General features: G+C 34.5%; 2 protein-coding genes across 2 annotated transcripts; one reads left to right on the forward strand and one right to left on the reverse strand.

Annotated features, from left to right (window-relative positions):
* The first annotated feature begins 1,802 nt into the window (after positions 1–1,802).
* Positions 1,803–7,966, forward strand: LOC117691597 (E3 ubiquitin-protein ligase TRIM45-like). The gene is made up of 3 exons (XM_034478031.2): positions 1,803–1,921; positions 3,026–4,270; positions 7,866–7,966. The coding sequence occupies exons 2-3, from the start codon at positions 3,046–3,048 to the stop codon at positions 7,964–7,966; spliced, it is 1,326 nt and encodes a 441-aa protein (XP_034333922.2). The 5' UTR covers positions 1,803–1,921; positions 3,026–3,045.
* Positions 7,967–8,283: 317 nt separating this feature from the next.
* Positions 8,284–10,742, reverse strand: LOC117691598 (secretin receptor-like). The gene is made up of 6 exons (XM_066072232.1): positions 10,526–10,742; positions 10,117–10,189; positions 9,893–9,976; positions 9,331–9,469; positions 9,083–9,124; positions 8,284–8,612 (listed from the first exon to the last, which is right to left on the reverse strand). The coding sequence occupies exons 3-6, from the start codon at positions 9,913–9,915 to the stop codon at positions 8,316–8,318; spliced, it is 501 nt and encodes a 166-aa protein (XP_065928304.1). The 5' UTR covers positions 9,916–9,976; positions 10,117–10,189; positions 10,526–10,742; the 3' UTR covers positions 8,284–8,315.
* Between the last annotated feature and the right edge of the window lie 4,658 nt (positions 10,743–15,400).

Here is a 15,400-nt window from a genome sequence, read left to right on the forward strand (position 1 = left end):
TGAATGCGGCATGACTCTTATTTAAACCAAGGACTACGACGTTATATAAAAACGTCATTATAGCTCTACGTCAGACTGGACCCTGCGGCCTGTATAGGCTAGCTGCAATGTATATATAATGACAAATTCAATGTAAGAATGTTCATTCCTCTGATTTTTATACATTATTATAGTCTATAACAAAATATTATAATACTTTCCTGAATATTGCGTTGTTATTTAGGATAAAAAAAAACAATCGTCATATGTCCACGAACTTTTTGGACAACCTTCGTATGCATGACGTTGCGTATAAATGATCGGTAAACTTGCGACGTCTTGCTTAAAACGGAACAGTTTTCAGCGTGAATTTTATGATGTATATGTTTAAATAACATATTAAAGCTATATACCATTGGATTTGATAAATTCAAGGCTTTTAAAAATGTTTTGTGCTGTGCATATTTGAAACGCGGCAAATTTCGGCCAATAACGTCCCTTGTTCTTCGGACTAAAACTTTTAGATTTTGTTTTTCACTGAAATATTTTTGGTAGTACTGTAATATTCAAAGTTAAGATTTTATCTGTTAGTCAACATAATTTTGCAAATTTTTTGTTGGTTTTATCTCACTTTTTCGTTTAGATATCCGAATGGCACACACTACAAAACTATTGAAAAATGCTTAAAAACGATAAAAGACACCATATCTCAAAATGTTCATCATTGACCTCATATAACTGTTATGCCTGCATAGTAAGGTCAATATACATAGTTTGATGCTATAAATGTTTTAGTATTATCATCATTCAATTTTTGTAAAATTGAATCAAAAAAGGGTAGGAATTTGAAAACAGATAGAGGAAATTCGGACTGGAATATTCATAAAAATTGTAAATGAAAACGTAATGCTTTGTGTCTGTTTAGTGTCACTGCCATTCATAAACTATATTTCATTTTTTAAACAGTTAAGCAATTTGTATTATTTTTATAATTAAGAAAATTTAAATCATACTGTAGAATTTTTAGGGACTTTTCTTAATTTTTTTAAAAAATATTCAATGGCCATTATCTCAAAAAGTAGGTCAATGACCTACTTTTTTGAAAGTGAAAAATAGCACTTCCATGAAAGGTCTTTAACACACAATAGATGGTTTTTCATTATCATCAGTGGATTTTTTTTTCATTCTGAGTAAACGTATACATTAAAGGTAAAACAATTGTTTACAATTTTTAAAGGTTTGGAGATTTAAGACCTGCATGCAGAATGCACATCAAAACCATCTGCCTTGAAGAAATAAAAGAAACATTTCCTTTTATTTTCTACCTGACCAATGGCTGTAAATTAATTAGTTTACAAAAATCTATTTCAATGAGAAAATGTAAATGAAGTTAGACAAAAAGATAACAATGCCGGCTTGTATCATGATAAGCATGGATGAGTCGTTAAAAACACAAGCTAGTTTAACCAATTACTTAAAAGTGGGTGACTGGTCACATTTGAATCCAAGGAGAGCGTTAACTAAAATGGGCTTTCTTTGCACGTTACGCGATTGAACACACGGTTTTTCTGCATACTTCTCTGTTGATTACTCTAATATAAATTTGAAATCTCATGAGTTTCCAAAACGCTGATAATTAAAACTCACAATTTGTACATTTTCTCTGCCAGACTAGAAAGAGTATAATTCAACTTTATTATGTCAATTTAAGGTAGGGACGCTGGGTGCAAAATCTCTCATGAAACTTAAAAAAAGAATGGAAAGCTTTGCCAAATTATAAGACGGACCGAAATCTGTAGAGGCCGTTTTGACCCGGAGCCGATACGTTAAGTGATCACGTGAGTTTTAACTATAGGGCGTATTATCATGTGACAAGAGAAACACCTGCAGACGATAGCGGGTCTGGCTGGAATGACTACTACCGACTTGTTATAAAGTCAAGGTTTGTTTTTTGATTAAGGATTTTATAGGGGTTTTTAATCGGTTGTAACTTGACTTGCAAGTGCTCTAGGGTTGTCTAGAAAAGGCAGATATACAAGATATAATCGGTTTTTAAAGCGTAAGTTGGGGTTGGTTGCCGACACATAATATAAACAGGTTTTTTTTTATTATAAGAAGTATAAGCATTTATATTTATGATAGAGGCCCTATGTAAATTCTCATTAAAATCTACAATAAATTTGCCTTAATTTTATGTTGGGGTCGGATGCTGACGCACAAAGTTATTACAAATATGAATGCTACTGAAATCATAAAAATGTATCACATATCGAGATCAGCCTTTACACATCATTTACATTCCTTTCACCTTTGTTCTGTACGCTTTTTTAACATCAGTCATATTGAAGTTGTTTACTACACCGACATGTACGTTCTCCCCAGACATACCCTAAACATGTGTCACATATTTGCGGACCCGGAAATTTTTCCATCGGGGGGGGGGGGGGGTCAGATAGATATTTCAGATTGCCAGGGGGTCCAATAATTGAATCGGTCAAATTAAAATTGGATGTTTGATCCACTCGCTTACTTGCTACATAAACTTGTTCCAAAGGACTCTGTTCGACCAACCAACCCCCCTCCCACGTACCCCCCTAGATCTAGAGCTGCACATGTTACATCCATATTTCAATAAGTGTTATTATTAGATAAACAGGTCTAACTTAAATATTTTATTCACTGACGCAACAAAACATTCAAATCTTGAAAAAAAATCGTTGGAAACTCATTTCAGTAAATCATTAAAATTTACACCCGACAACTGTTAGCCAGTCAGAATCCTTCTCATACAACCCTTCGAAAAAACAATTATTATAATCATTTTATGTGTTTTTAAGAAATATGTTTAACTTGTATATATATGCGTTTTTAAAAAATGCATTTTAGTATACACTAATATTTCAATTATTTGTACAAGTCGAGTTATTTTAATGAATAAAAGAAAAACAACTCTGTTTAAAAGTTTGGATTTTGACTTTATAAAAACATAAACTTGTATGGCATGCCCCATTGTGGTAGAAAGTAATGATATACATGTATATTTCAGGCTCTACCAAGGACTTGACCATGGACCCCCGAAGCAGCGCCCAGGATGTGGTGCGTTGTGATGTGTGTGATACCCCTGTCCCCCCACTACACTGTGACTTCTGTCAGACCAATCTCTGCAAAGCTTGTGTTGGGGACCATGTGCTGGATTTTTCCAAAAAACATCACCTGGTACCGTTCCAAGACCGAGGATCTACTCCAAATTATCCTAATTGCCAAAAACATTCCCTCAAACAATGTGAACTTCATTGTGAACAATGTGACATTCCTATTTGTGCCCTTTGTGTTTCCTCTAAAAGTCACGAAAACCACGAAAAAATAGACATTTTAAGTTATTTTGAAGCAAAAAAACATGATTTACAAACAGATTTACAAGAATTAGATAAAACAGTTATTGCAAAATATCAAAAGATTGCAAACAACATCACAGTTCAGAAAGCTGATCTTAATAAAAACTCAAAGAAATTGGCAACCGCAATCGACAAACATGGAGAAGTCTGGCACAGAGAAATAGACACCATTATACAGAAAATGAAATCTGATCTTGATGAAATGGACGCCAAACACCTGGCTATCTTAAACAAACAAGAAGATGAAATCACACGCACCATTTCTGAAATCACACAGAGCATTGCAGATCTGAAGAAGTTACTGGACTCCAATGATGTCAGCCGTGTCTCTGCCTACAAATCCAGGATTGCTGAATTCAGAAGATTGCCTCCTAAACTTACAGTTTCTCTACCAAACTTCACCCCTCAGAAAATTAACCCAGAACAACTTTACCAACAATTTGGTTCCCTGTCAGCATTCTCCATTACAACAGAGGAACATGGCTACAGCATGGAAACCTCAGAAGCTGGATCCTCTCCTCTCAAACCACTGCTTGATGAGCCACGAATCATCTCCACCATACAGACACAGTATGGAGGCTTTTTTAATGGTCTAACCACTACCAGTGTTACTTGTCCCAGTGATGAAGAAATCTGGACGTGTAGTTATTTAAATAAGATGATGAGTCTCTACAACCTGCAGGGAAAACTAGTGAAGTCAGTCCAAACCAAGTCAGGGAACAATCCAAAGGGCATAGCAGTGACAAGGAGTGGGGATCTAGTTTATACTGATAACAGAGATAGAACTGTGAACATAGTGAAGAATACACAGATACAGACAGTGATCAGACTACAGGGGTGGAGACCTTGGGGTGTCTGTAGTACCTCCTCTGGTGACCTCCTGGTTGTCATGGACAGTGATGATAATAAACAAACAAAAGTTGTGTGTTACTCTGGCTCCACAGAGAAACAAAGTATTCAGTACGACGACAAAGGACAACCTCTCTATTCATCTGGTAACATTAAATACATCAGTGAGAACAGGAACCTAGATATCTGTGTGTCAGACTGTGGAGCCCGTGCAGTAGTGGTGGTCAATCAGGCCGGGAAACTCCGGTTTACCTACACTGGTCCTCCCTCTACTACCAAGGGATCATTTATTCCATACGGCATCACAACAGACAGCCAGGGTCGGATCCTGACAGCAGACCGTGACAACCACCGTATCCACATCCTGGATCAGGACGGACAGTTCCTCCGCTACATTGACAACTGTCATTTACAGGAACCACGGGGTTTATGTGTGGACACCAGAGACAACCTCTTTGTGGCTGAGTGGGACACAGGTAAAGTGAAGAAAATACAATATCAGATGTAAACACTGTGTGTGTATTATATGTAAACAAACTGTGTGTGTTTTATATGATACAGTTTGTTATATGTAAACAAGCTCTATGTGTGTGTCATATGTAAACAAACTGTGTGTATGTAATATATTCTAACAAAATGATATGAAAACATATACTATTTTGATCACACAGATCAAGGTTTTAGTTGAGTTTATATATTATCATAGCAATCTTTGTGGATTGTTTCATTGGACATTGAGGCAGTGTACCGTTTGTTCCACATAAATATTATTAATATTTCCAGTAGGTGATTATAATTACATACTTTGTATATTTTGATTAATATGTAAAAACACGAAGTGTCTACATGCTGATAAGTTTAATTGCTGTATGTGAATTGTTTTATAACTATGTATAAATAAACACACTGGTGATAGAATGAATAAATTTATTAAATTATACAAATGTTTTAATTCATCGCCAGATGACTAATTACTTGTGCGTAAAATCCATTGATGACTTGGATATCTTAACGCATCATTTTACGCGAGTTTTTCTTTTTTTAACCTTTAGAAATCATTATTCTAGATTAGCCGCACGTACATACATTGATAGCTACTAGTGATAATTTTCTTTTATCTTAAACGAATGAAAAGAGTTTTATATAAAATTTACAAAAGCAATTTTTTAATGAAATAAGAAACAAAATTTCATAATCAATCTTTACCTGTAATCGATCTCTATCAATCCATTTATCTATCTTCTATCTTCTATCTATCTATCTATCTATCTATCTATCTATCTATCTATCTATCTGTCTGTCTGTCTGCGCCCGTCTGTTTGTCTGAGAGTATTCTAGAAAGCAACCCGTAGATGTGAATTTCTGTTAACCCCCCCCCTCTACGAAGTATTTTTTCATTGTTTATATTCTCTCGAAAATAATCAGGCATGTAACATTTTATTTTATCATTCTACAAATTAAGTCTTTGAAAACAAGGGAGCAATTTGCGCCCCCCCCCCCCCTCCATCTACGCTGTTTAAAATAGAAGTTATCCTGATTGGCAACTCAAGAGGAGGGTTCACGCGGACTGGTCTATTAAGCGTTTTATTGAATGGAATTATTTGTTTGTGAATAAATGTTAAATGTTGATAATTTCTAGAATTGTAGTACAAAATGTTGTCAGGAATAAAATAGAAAAATAGATATCTGATTAAACCTCATCAATATTGAGATAGACGGAATTTTTCAAAAATCTCTTTGGTTTACCGATTTCATTTACGTGCCAAGAGTTTCCTTTCTAATAAAGTCTACACTAACTTTAAAAACCGAATGATTTTAAATTTTCAGCGGAAAAGAAAAAAATATGATATTGTAATATCATTTTTATATTTAGAGCTATGGCAGTTTTTTGGCACGGTTTAATAATTAAATGATAAAAACTTTTAAAAGTTGAAAATATTAATCATCTTCAAAGAAACTACATGTATGTGAAATACAAACAAAAATGAAAATCACATTACCCGAGAATTTATTCCCTATAATTTATGCTTGTATCTTTGTATTTTTTTTTTTCAAAGTATAACACTGCATGGTCGCTCTTTAAATGCGTCATTTCCTGTCTTACTTACTTAACCATGGACAAACGAGTGAAATTCAGCATATGTGTTTTAATATCACTGCTAATGTAATTAAATTATTGATTTTTACGAAAGACGCTGAAAATTAAAGATTCATCTCCCCCATTTAGCTTTTAATCCAATATAAGACATCAATATCGCAGTACTGGAATCAAAGCAGACATCGGTTAGCATAAAAACACTTCTTGTAAAGGACTTTATTTTGTTCCTCTTCTAAATATAGACCTGTCTAAACATGCTTTGACACTTATATATACATGTATCTTATTGCAACTTCAGACAGGAGGATTGTATGTGACCGGATAAACACTAAAATTATCGCATTACACCAATAACCTTAACACATAGGCGTCGGAACCGGGGGGGGGGGGGGGGGGGAGGTGGGGGTGGGGGGGCTAGGGGGGGCTTAGCCCCCCCCCCCACTTTTTTGCAAACTTATACCTAACAATTAGAAACATATCATGATAGAGGGTTCAGCCTCCCCCCCCCCCCCCCACTTTTTATCGCAGGAAAGGTTATTTTATTGTTGAAAGAATGAGAAGTTGGATTCAGAAGCACACTAGCCCCCCCCCTCCCCCCCCCCCCCCCGGTATAGGAATTTCATGATTTTGGGAAAAAAATTGGGTAAGTATTTTTAGTATTTTTTTTTCTTTTGGAAGTATAGGTATACTCCCCCCCCCCCCCCCCCCCGGATTAGGATTTCCATGATTTTGGGAATTACTTTTTTGTCACTATTCCTGAGGTTTAGTCTAGCCCCCCCCCCCACTTTCAATTTGCTTCCGACGCCAGTGTAACATCTTGTATAACTCAAAAAAATCAGCAACCCAGTTTTACATAACTTTATGTATTGCCTATTGCAGTTGGATTCCAGGCAATGAGACTCGTGGGGAATTTGGACGATGGGGAAACGATTATGTGCGCTGAATTAATACATCTGATAAAGTAGTCCCGTTAATAGATAGGTCTGACCGGACGTCCATTTAATTACCATAAAATGAAATATCCATTGACAATGTCAACATTGCGTAACAGAATGGTTGGCGATAGTGTCTGCATCCTTGTAATAAATCAGCCCCGATTATTGTTGGTCCATCGGTTACCCTCGAATTAATTCATCTTTCCATCGGTTATCGTCGAATTAATTCATCTTTTTGTGCGGTTCTGCACCTCGGACGCGTACATCTACAAGAAGCCTATTAACGCTGATGCTTATCCTTCCGCAAAAGAAATTAATTCTTGGATATGACATAATATAGAAAGTGCGTTATTCGACATAAAGAGAGAGTATATCAAGTTAATCATTATCAGAGTCATAAATGATAAATCTTAGATATCACAGGGAGTGACAGCCTGCTGAAAGACGTACATCTACAAGAAGCCTAATTAACGCTGATGTTTATTCTTCCGCAATTAAAAGAAATTAATTCTTGGATGTGACATAATATAGAAAGTGCGTTATGGAACGTAAAGAGACATGCAGTATATTAAGTTAATCATTATCAGAGTCATAAATGATAAATCTTAGATATCACAGGGAGTGACAGCCTGCTGAAAGAGTTGGATCAGGAAGGACGATGGACTGAGTCAATCCTACGGAAGGCGACAAGATTTTCCGCAAGGTTCTGAAAGCAAATTTACTTCTCATAGAAAACTACATCGTCCTTGCTCATCATCAAATATATACACACAATATTGTTGCTTATGGTTCAATGTAACACATTCGTCTAAATTGTTTAACCTTATTTATTATCATATTGAACAAATCAAAATTATACCTGTACACGTGTACGAATACACACATAGGATGACAATATCACACATTTAGAGTCAGATAACAATGATAAACAACGTCAACGGTAAATCAATACGCCCGCTCTCTACACGGGAGAACGCGCGTCACTGGTCACTATATATATATATATATATATATATATAACATTAAATTCGGTAGCTGCACAAACTATTATAACGGCGTTCACAATAACGTGTCACTTTCCTCCTCGCTCCGGACACCCTCTTTACGGGAGTCATCGATAATATTATTATTGGTCACTTTATCGCCACTTTTCACATCGTCCAACTCCAAGCGACACTGCTTGTCGTCCACGTTGACGTTTATTGTGACGTCAGAGAACATGGCGGAGGGATTTGGTTTGTCGCGGACGAACACTGCGGAGCCCAGGGACAGAGTGCGTGTGGAGCGCGTGGAGAGCGTGCTCAGTCGACGTAACGCCCAGCGGCGGTTCCACTTCTTACGAATTTCATGCTGGACCTTAAAGACAAAGCAATGTTCGATTACTTTATAACAAAATAGAACAAGATGTAATTTTGTTTACCAATTTACTTCTCTCTCTAAAAAGACTGTAATAAGTTAAGGTGGTTTGGGACACCTCCATAATGTGACGTACTTTTCTATCAAAATACATTTAAAAAAATATAACGGTATTATTTCATTTTTTACAAAAAATTTTACCTAACAGATTAAAGCAGCGTTAGAGCATTTACGAAAAATTTGTAGGGCATTATAAAGTTCGAATCCCACTTGGGCTTTTATAATTTTTGCATTTCCAAAAACTTTTTCAACGTATTGCTTTGTTTAATATTGTTAAACATAAAATTTTAAACAGGTCAAATCATTTTGATTATATTGTTCTTTTATTTACATTGATATTGACAGGTACCCCCCCCCCCCCCACCACCTTAAGAATTGCTTGTGCTGACGATATTTTGGTTGTTACGTACCTCGCCATTTCCGAAGCAGAACAAGACTGCAACAATGAGACCCTACAATGAAAACACAGTTCTTTCATCTGAATTCTTTTTGTTAGGTTCGGGATTAAAAAGTTAGGTTTGGAGGAAATTTTTGTTTTTGAATTTGTAACTTTTTTAGATTTTTTAACATATTTGCATGTAATATGAGAAAGAGTCCAAATTCATAAATTAAATGGTGGTTGAACAGCCAATGACGATGCAATGAAAAGCCCTCTGACCTGGAAGGAGTTGACCCCACTCTCCACAAAGAGCCAGATGAGCTCCACCCCAGGGTCCATACACTCAGGCATGACGACGGAGATCATGTAGTAGACCCCGAACAGCGGGATCAGCACCAGGGTGGAGCGGGCCAGCATCCTGCAAAACAAACGCAGGTAAGGCATATCCCCAGGTATGTACAGAAAAATCAGAACGCACGTTGAACGCAAACAGGCTTTCTCTCAAAGAGATGAACATTATGTAAAGATCTCGGGGAAATACTGGTCCAAGACCAATTCTCAGTTTCTTGTCAAGTTAATTTTCGTCAGTATTCCTTTGAATATAATTGTAATCGACGTTTCACTAAAAAGACTAGAAATGACATTCAGCGAGAATTAGTCCAAGGCAGTAAGAGAAGTGTATTCAACCTTACAAGTTGTTTATAATATGTGAATTTAAAAACAACAGCCTTCATTTTCTACATTCTTGTAAAATCGAGTCCCTTCTCTCTCATGTGAACATTTCATTTCTAATTACTGATTTTTTTTCAAATTCACTTCATAATCAATTCTCATATGTTACCTGTATCGGTGAGGATCACTCATGTGTACCGCTGTAAGTTTCGTAAAAAGTACCCGTATGATGTTCAAGAAGAATAAGATTAATCTACAAGAAAAATAAAAAGAACTCAAGATAATCAGAAATTAAATTGAAATTGGATTTTTGTGCTTGTCACAAAATTCGTTGTTGTATAGATATGGTAATCATGGCGTATCGATCAAACTCGGGACTAAGAAGGTAGTTACCGCTATAGTGATAACGATAGGTCCCTGGATGATCCAGACGTACTTCTTGTCTAAACTGTGCGTGCTCCAGCATCTGGTAATGAAAACAATTGGACGGTTCTGAGTGTTACAGCTTTTTATAATATGTCGAAGACTATTAATGCATTTCTACTCCATGAGTGCCGATATGTTCTTCATCATTAGTGCCATCATTTTTTTTTTCTTACATGTATTCATATTCAACAAAACTCTTATTATTGTTGGGAAAACACAATTAAATTTTATTTTTGCTACATTGCTTTTTTTTTTATATATATAGAATGTATTTCATGAATAAATGTAGAAATATTGGTTGCGCGTTATAAATAATATGCACTTATATTCCAAAAAAACCCAAGTTGTTTCTAATGCAATATTAAGTGTATCTTACAGCGTGTCTTCCAGGTATCTGCGTACGATGACCCAGGGAACAACACAGAGTAATGGCGAACCTAGCAAAGAACAACACAGACAATCATTAGTCTATAGGATGGCTACAAATATGTCTCCCTTTGAATTTACAATCGCAACAGTTCGGAGCTTGGAGTTTTCGCTTCTTCTTGGAAAGGCCCGAAAAGTTGCAATTGCTCTAATTCTGAAGAAATAAACTTCAAATACTTTTTTGGTTAAACATTACGATACAGTTAAGGACTGGAAAAATAGATATCTGATTTAACCTCATCAATATTGAGATAGACGGAATTTTTCGAAAATCTCTTTGGTTTACCGATTTCATTTACGCGCCAAGAGTTTCCTTCCTAATAAAGTATAGACTTACTTTAAAAACCGAATGATTAAATTTTCAGCGGAAAAGAAAAAAATATGATATTGTAATATCATTTTTATATTTAGAGCTATGGCAGTTTTTTGGCATTGTTTAATAATTAAATGATAAAAACTTTTAAAAGTTGAAAATATTAATCATCTTAAAATAAAACGAACTATCGTTTCGATCAGATGTCACCCTTTTTGTGACGATGTGTTATTCCACCTTAACAAGACACTACTGCTAATTTTCCTCATGAAAAAATGACAACAACCCGTCAACCATCTCAAAAATCCATAAAACAAAATATCCAGGTTGATCATTCTAGACATTAACAGTAAAAATTTAAATTTAGAAAAAAAAAAATCTACCTCCAATCGTGTCCATGTTCCTTTAAAGCTACATTTATATCAAAGACTAGACTTTTTAGATCTTAACGAAAAGCTTAATTTACAATTCAATTTGTCAAAAGTAGAACTATTCGTACAAAGTTGGAAAATATTCAGTTACTCTGGTGAAATAACTAGTTCAAAGATGAACTTCATTAAGGAGCAATATCAAACAGTGCTGTTACCTTCTATGTGTAATCCCGAATTGAAATATGTATGGAAATTTCAGTCTAAAAATACTCTATATTCTGTAAAACTAAAAATAAAACATATGCCTTATTTTAGATAATTTAAATTACTAAACTTTTCAACTGTTAACGTTCAAATAATATTTCTACTTTTAGTTGATGACTCGATAGATTATCTGTATAGTTGCATGTATTATTCAATGATTCAAACAAAAACTCTTTAAAAAAAATACAAGCACATAATTTTCCTTAATAATTACTGTGCGATTTGATCTATAAATCTATAAATAATCTACACGCAACAGAGCTAACCGAAAACCCCATATAACCATTTTTATAGGTAATTTAAATACCTAAACGTGTAAACCGGTGTTATATAGTGCCTTTTCCCCCTAGCCATCTTTCCCCCCGGAAAAATGGCTATATAGCATTTCTTCCCCCCGGAAAAATGGCTATATAGCAGTTTTTCCCCCACGGAAAGCTGACTATATAGTGTGTTTTCCCCCTTTTTATAGCCAGATTACCCCCACGGAAAACCTACTATATAGTAAATTTTCCCCCATTTTTACTTTCCGGCCATGTTTATTGCGGACCATTCGTTACAATAATTTGCAATAACTGATATGATATTAATTTCTCACAGAAAAGGATAATTATGGAATTTATTAATACACAGAATAAAATAATGGTTTTTCAACCCCAAATATGAACTTAGGCATGCGCCTTCATAACATGCATGTGTCATCATCGTTTATTTCACCTGTTCTCACCCCTTTTTGGAACACCTTTTTCACGGATTTCAGAATACCTCGAATCCTTTTCATCTAATCGATGCTTATCTACAGTTTTGACTTCGACGTTATGAACACGTGAGAACACATTTGAGTGAAAATACGCCGGTTTGGAAATTTAATTTTCCAATGTTTTACCATCAATGTATAAGCTTCTCCCAGGGAACTAACTGACCAATCTTGACTTAATTTTGAAGAGGAAGGGAATAAAAAGTGGAAACGTATTACTCCCTTCGTCCAAAAGGCTATCAATTTTAAATTTATACCGTTAGAATTGACGATCTTAAAAATATATATATATTTCTTTCTTCTTCTAAATATCAAACGGGAGACAGGATGCAATGATATGATGAGAAACTGAAATGTTTTAGTTTTACTTTGATTGATGGGGTTCTAGGTCATGGGTAAGGGGTATTTTAATTATGTATTAAAAGCATTTGTAACTAAAGTTAGTGTTTACCATTTCGTTTTAAAGTTACGCATATTCATATTTTTAAGCACATTTCAACGAAACACGAGATATTATGATGTAAACATTTTAAAAAACAATGAAATGTCTTCACAACCAGAACAATGTCGGTATCTTTGCTGGTTACTTTGGAAAATGTGAAATGGAGCCTGAACTAACTTTATGTTTATATTGTCACTCACTATTTGCTAATTTTTCCACTTTTAAGTTTGCAATGTGATTTATAAATATACAATTTTGAAAACGATGCCATATAAATCAAGATATACGATTCAGTTAGCTAAAAAATTTATACTATTTTGTTTCATATTTTTGCAATAAAGATTTACTTGTGTACCATATTATTTCTTCGAACAATTAAACATGGGTAATTAAAAAAACAAAACAACCCCCCCCCCCCCCCAAAATAAAAAAACCAAAAAAAAAAAACCAACCAACACATATATTGTGATGAGCTGACCTTTTTTACATATAAGCTTGTTCTTCTAATCAACTAACAAGTAAAAAAGTCGTAAATGCGCGCACTTAGGTTGGTTATTTATTTTTGATTTTCGGTTTCTCCTTTTATGAATAAAAGTTCATTGATTTATTTATCTAATTATTTATTATATCATTAGTCATCTTATGAATTGATTAAATGTTTTGAAGAATAATGAATTTTAACCGCGTACCTTTTTAAAAGATTTTGTTCGCAAATTTAAAAAAAAGCAGCAGAATTAAACGTAATTTTCATTCATTTTGATAAAGTGAGTGATTGTGTATTTTTAAATGATGTTTTTACTTTTAAATGACCGTAAAAATATGTTCATGTGGTCATCTATAGTTTTTGAGATATGGGGCACTAAAAAATACATATTCTTTATAATTGGATTTCAAACATCGGGCTCGAAACAACAAAGGATCCTACCCTGCATGGGGGCTTAAATTTCCGGTGTCATTTACTAGTAGTATACCACTATCACTTTGAAAATATGGTTAATTGGTCATCTCTAGAATTTGAGATTCGGGGCCCCACTTATAGAACACTATTCTATCATTATAATGGGGGGTTAAATATCGGGCCCTGAAACATCAAGGGCCCCTATTTTCAGAGTCATCTTCAAGTGGTAAACCACTGCCACTATAAAAATATGGTGATATGGTCATCTCTAGTTTATGAGACATTGGACCCTAAAAAATATGCACTATAATTATTATAATAGGATTTTAAAAATCGGGCTCTGAAACATTGGAAACAAAATTTCTCTAAAACAGAGGTTTAGCCTGGATGAAATTTTCACAAACAGACAAACAGTCTGATAGATTTATCAAGAAATTCTTAAAACATTCTCGTTTAATACAATCTCAGAACACAGAATTATGCATATAAGCCACGGTGTATAACTTGTAAAACTTTTTTCAATAAATTACCTAAATTAAGTTCTATGTGTAATTCCATTACACACATGTTCAACTTTCAGCATTGTCTATAAAAATAATAAATCGGCAAAACGAAACTTAACCTGTACAGATGAATGCAGATATACATGTATGCAACCTGGGAGTGTAGAAACATTGATTTTAATCCTTACTGGATTTCCATAAATATTTTTTATAAAATCTGAACCAAAAACGTTAGGGAGAAACCCTACTATGGGGGAAAAGCTACTATATAGTAGCTTTTCCCCCCGGGGGGAAAGGCTACTATATAGTAGGTTTTCCGGGGGGAAAAGCTACTATGGGGGAAAGACTGCTATACAACACCGGTTCACGTTTAATCGATAATTTATCTGTATATTTTTCTAAACCTAAATTCTTAAAATACAAGCACATACGTTTCAGGAATATAATTGTGTTTCTTATAGCAATAAAAAATATCAGCACTTATGCATTCTCGCCATGAAACCTTTTCAAGGGGGATCCGACGGTAATGTAATTTAAAGAAATTAGAAATTTGGAGGGGTTCCGCATGTACACTGAGACAGTACCAACATATGTGTGTAATCTACAGGCATCATCATCAATTTACTTATAAAAAGTAAATTAACATTGAGCCCCCCCCCCCCCCCCCCCACACACACACACACTTACACATACTTTTTGAGAGCATGTAAAAATTAAATTATAAAAGATCAATATAAATATTTAGAACTAGTGTTTACATCTAATTGAACTTAAGTTGGCTTCAGAACGAGCTAAAAAGGCATACTATGCACTATACCATTCAGAGTCAACTATAAACTATACCATCCAATTGTACCAATAATAACACATGGATCTGAAATATGGATCACAGACTATAAATAAGATATAAAATCTTCAGATTGTTTTCCAAATTGAAAAATTCAAAATCATATATTCCAAGATATTCTAGGTGTACATAGAAAAGCATCAACTTTAGCAACCAATGCTGAACTTGGTTCTTATCCACTTTACTATTTGTTATGAAAACATGTTTAAGTACAGTACTATATATCAGACTAGGAAATATGGCATCAAATACCACATGTAATAATGCACTTTTAGTATCAGCTTTCAAAAAGGACAAACAATTATCTTCGAAAAATAGTTATGCTTCATGGCCAAGCAAGCATTTTCAACAAAAACTAAACCTGAAATCTTTGGAGATTTAAAGTACAGTAGGGATTTGAAGTTAAAGTTAAATAATTTAATTCTGGTTGTAA

The sequence above is a fragment of the Magallana gigas genome, chromosome 9 (assembly GCF_963853765.1).
Source record: "Magallana gigas chromosome 9, xbMagGiga1.1, whole genome shotgun sequence".
Lineage (NCBI taxonomy): Eukaryota > Metazoa > Mollusca > Bivalvia > Ostreida > Ostreidae > Magallana > Magallana gigas.

What these genes read in the sequence shown, in the direction of transcription:
- LOC117691598 (XM_066072232.1), bottom strand. Translation starts at nt 9,915, where the DNA reads ATGAGTGATCCTCACCGATACAG. An exon ending in GTGGGGTCAACTCCTTCCAG is followed by an intron (nt 9,125 to 9,330) that starts GTCAGAGGGCTT and finishes TTTTCATTGTAG; the next exon opens with GGTCTCATTGTTGCAGTCTT. An exon ending in TCTGCTTCGGAAATGGCGAG is followed by an intron (nt 8,613 to 9,082) that starts GTACGTAACAAC and finishes TTTGTCTTTAAG; the next exon opens with GTCCAGCATGAAATTCGTAA.
- LOC117691597 (XM_034478031.2), top strand. Translation starts at nt 3,046, where the DNA reads ATGGACCCCCGAAGCAGCGCCCAGGATGTGGTGCGTTGTGATGTGTGT. An exon ending in CCTCCTGGTTGTCATGGACA is followed by an intron (nt 4,271 to 7,865) that starts GTGATGATAATA and finishes GATAAATCTTAG; the next exon opens with ATATCACAGGGAGTGACAGC.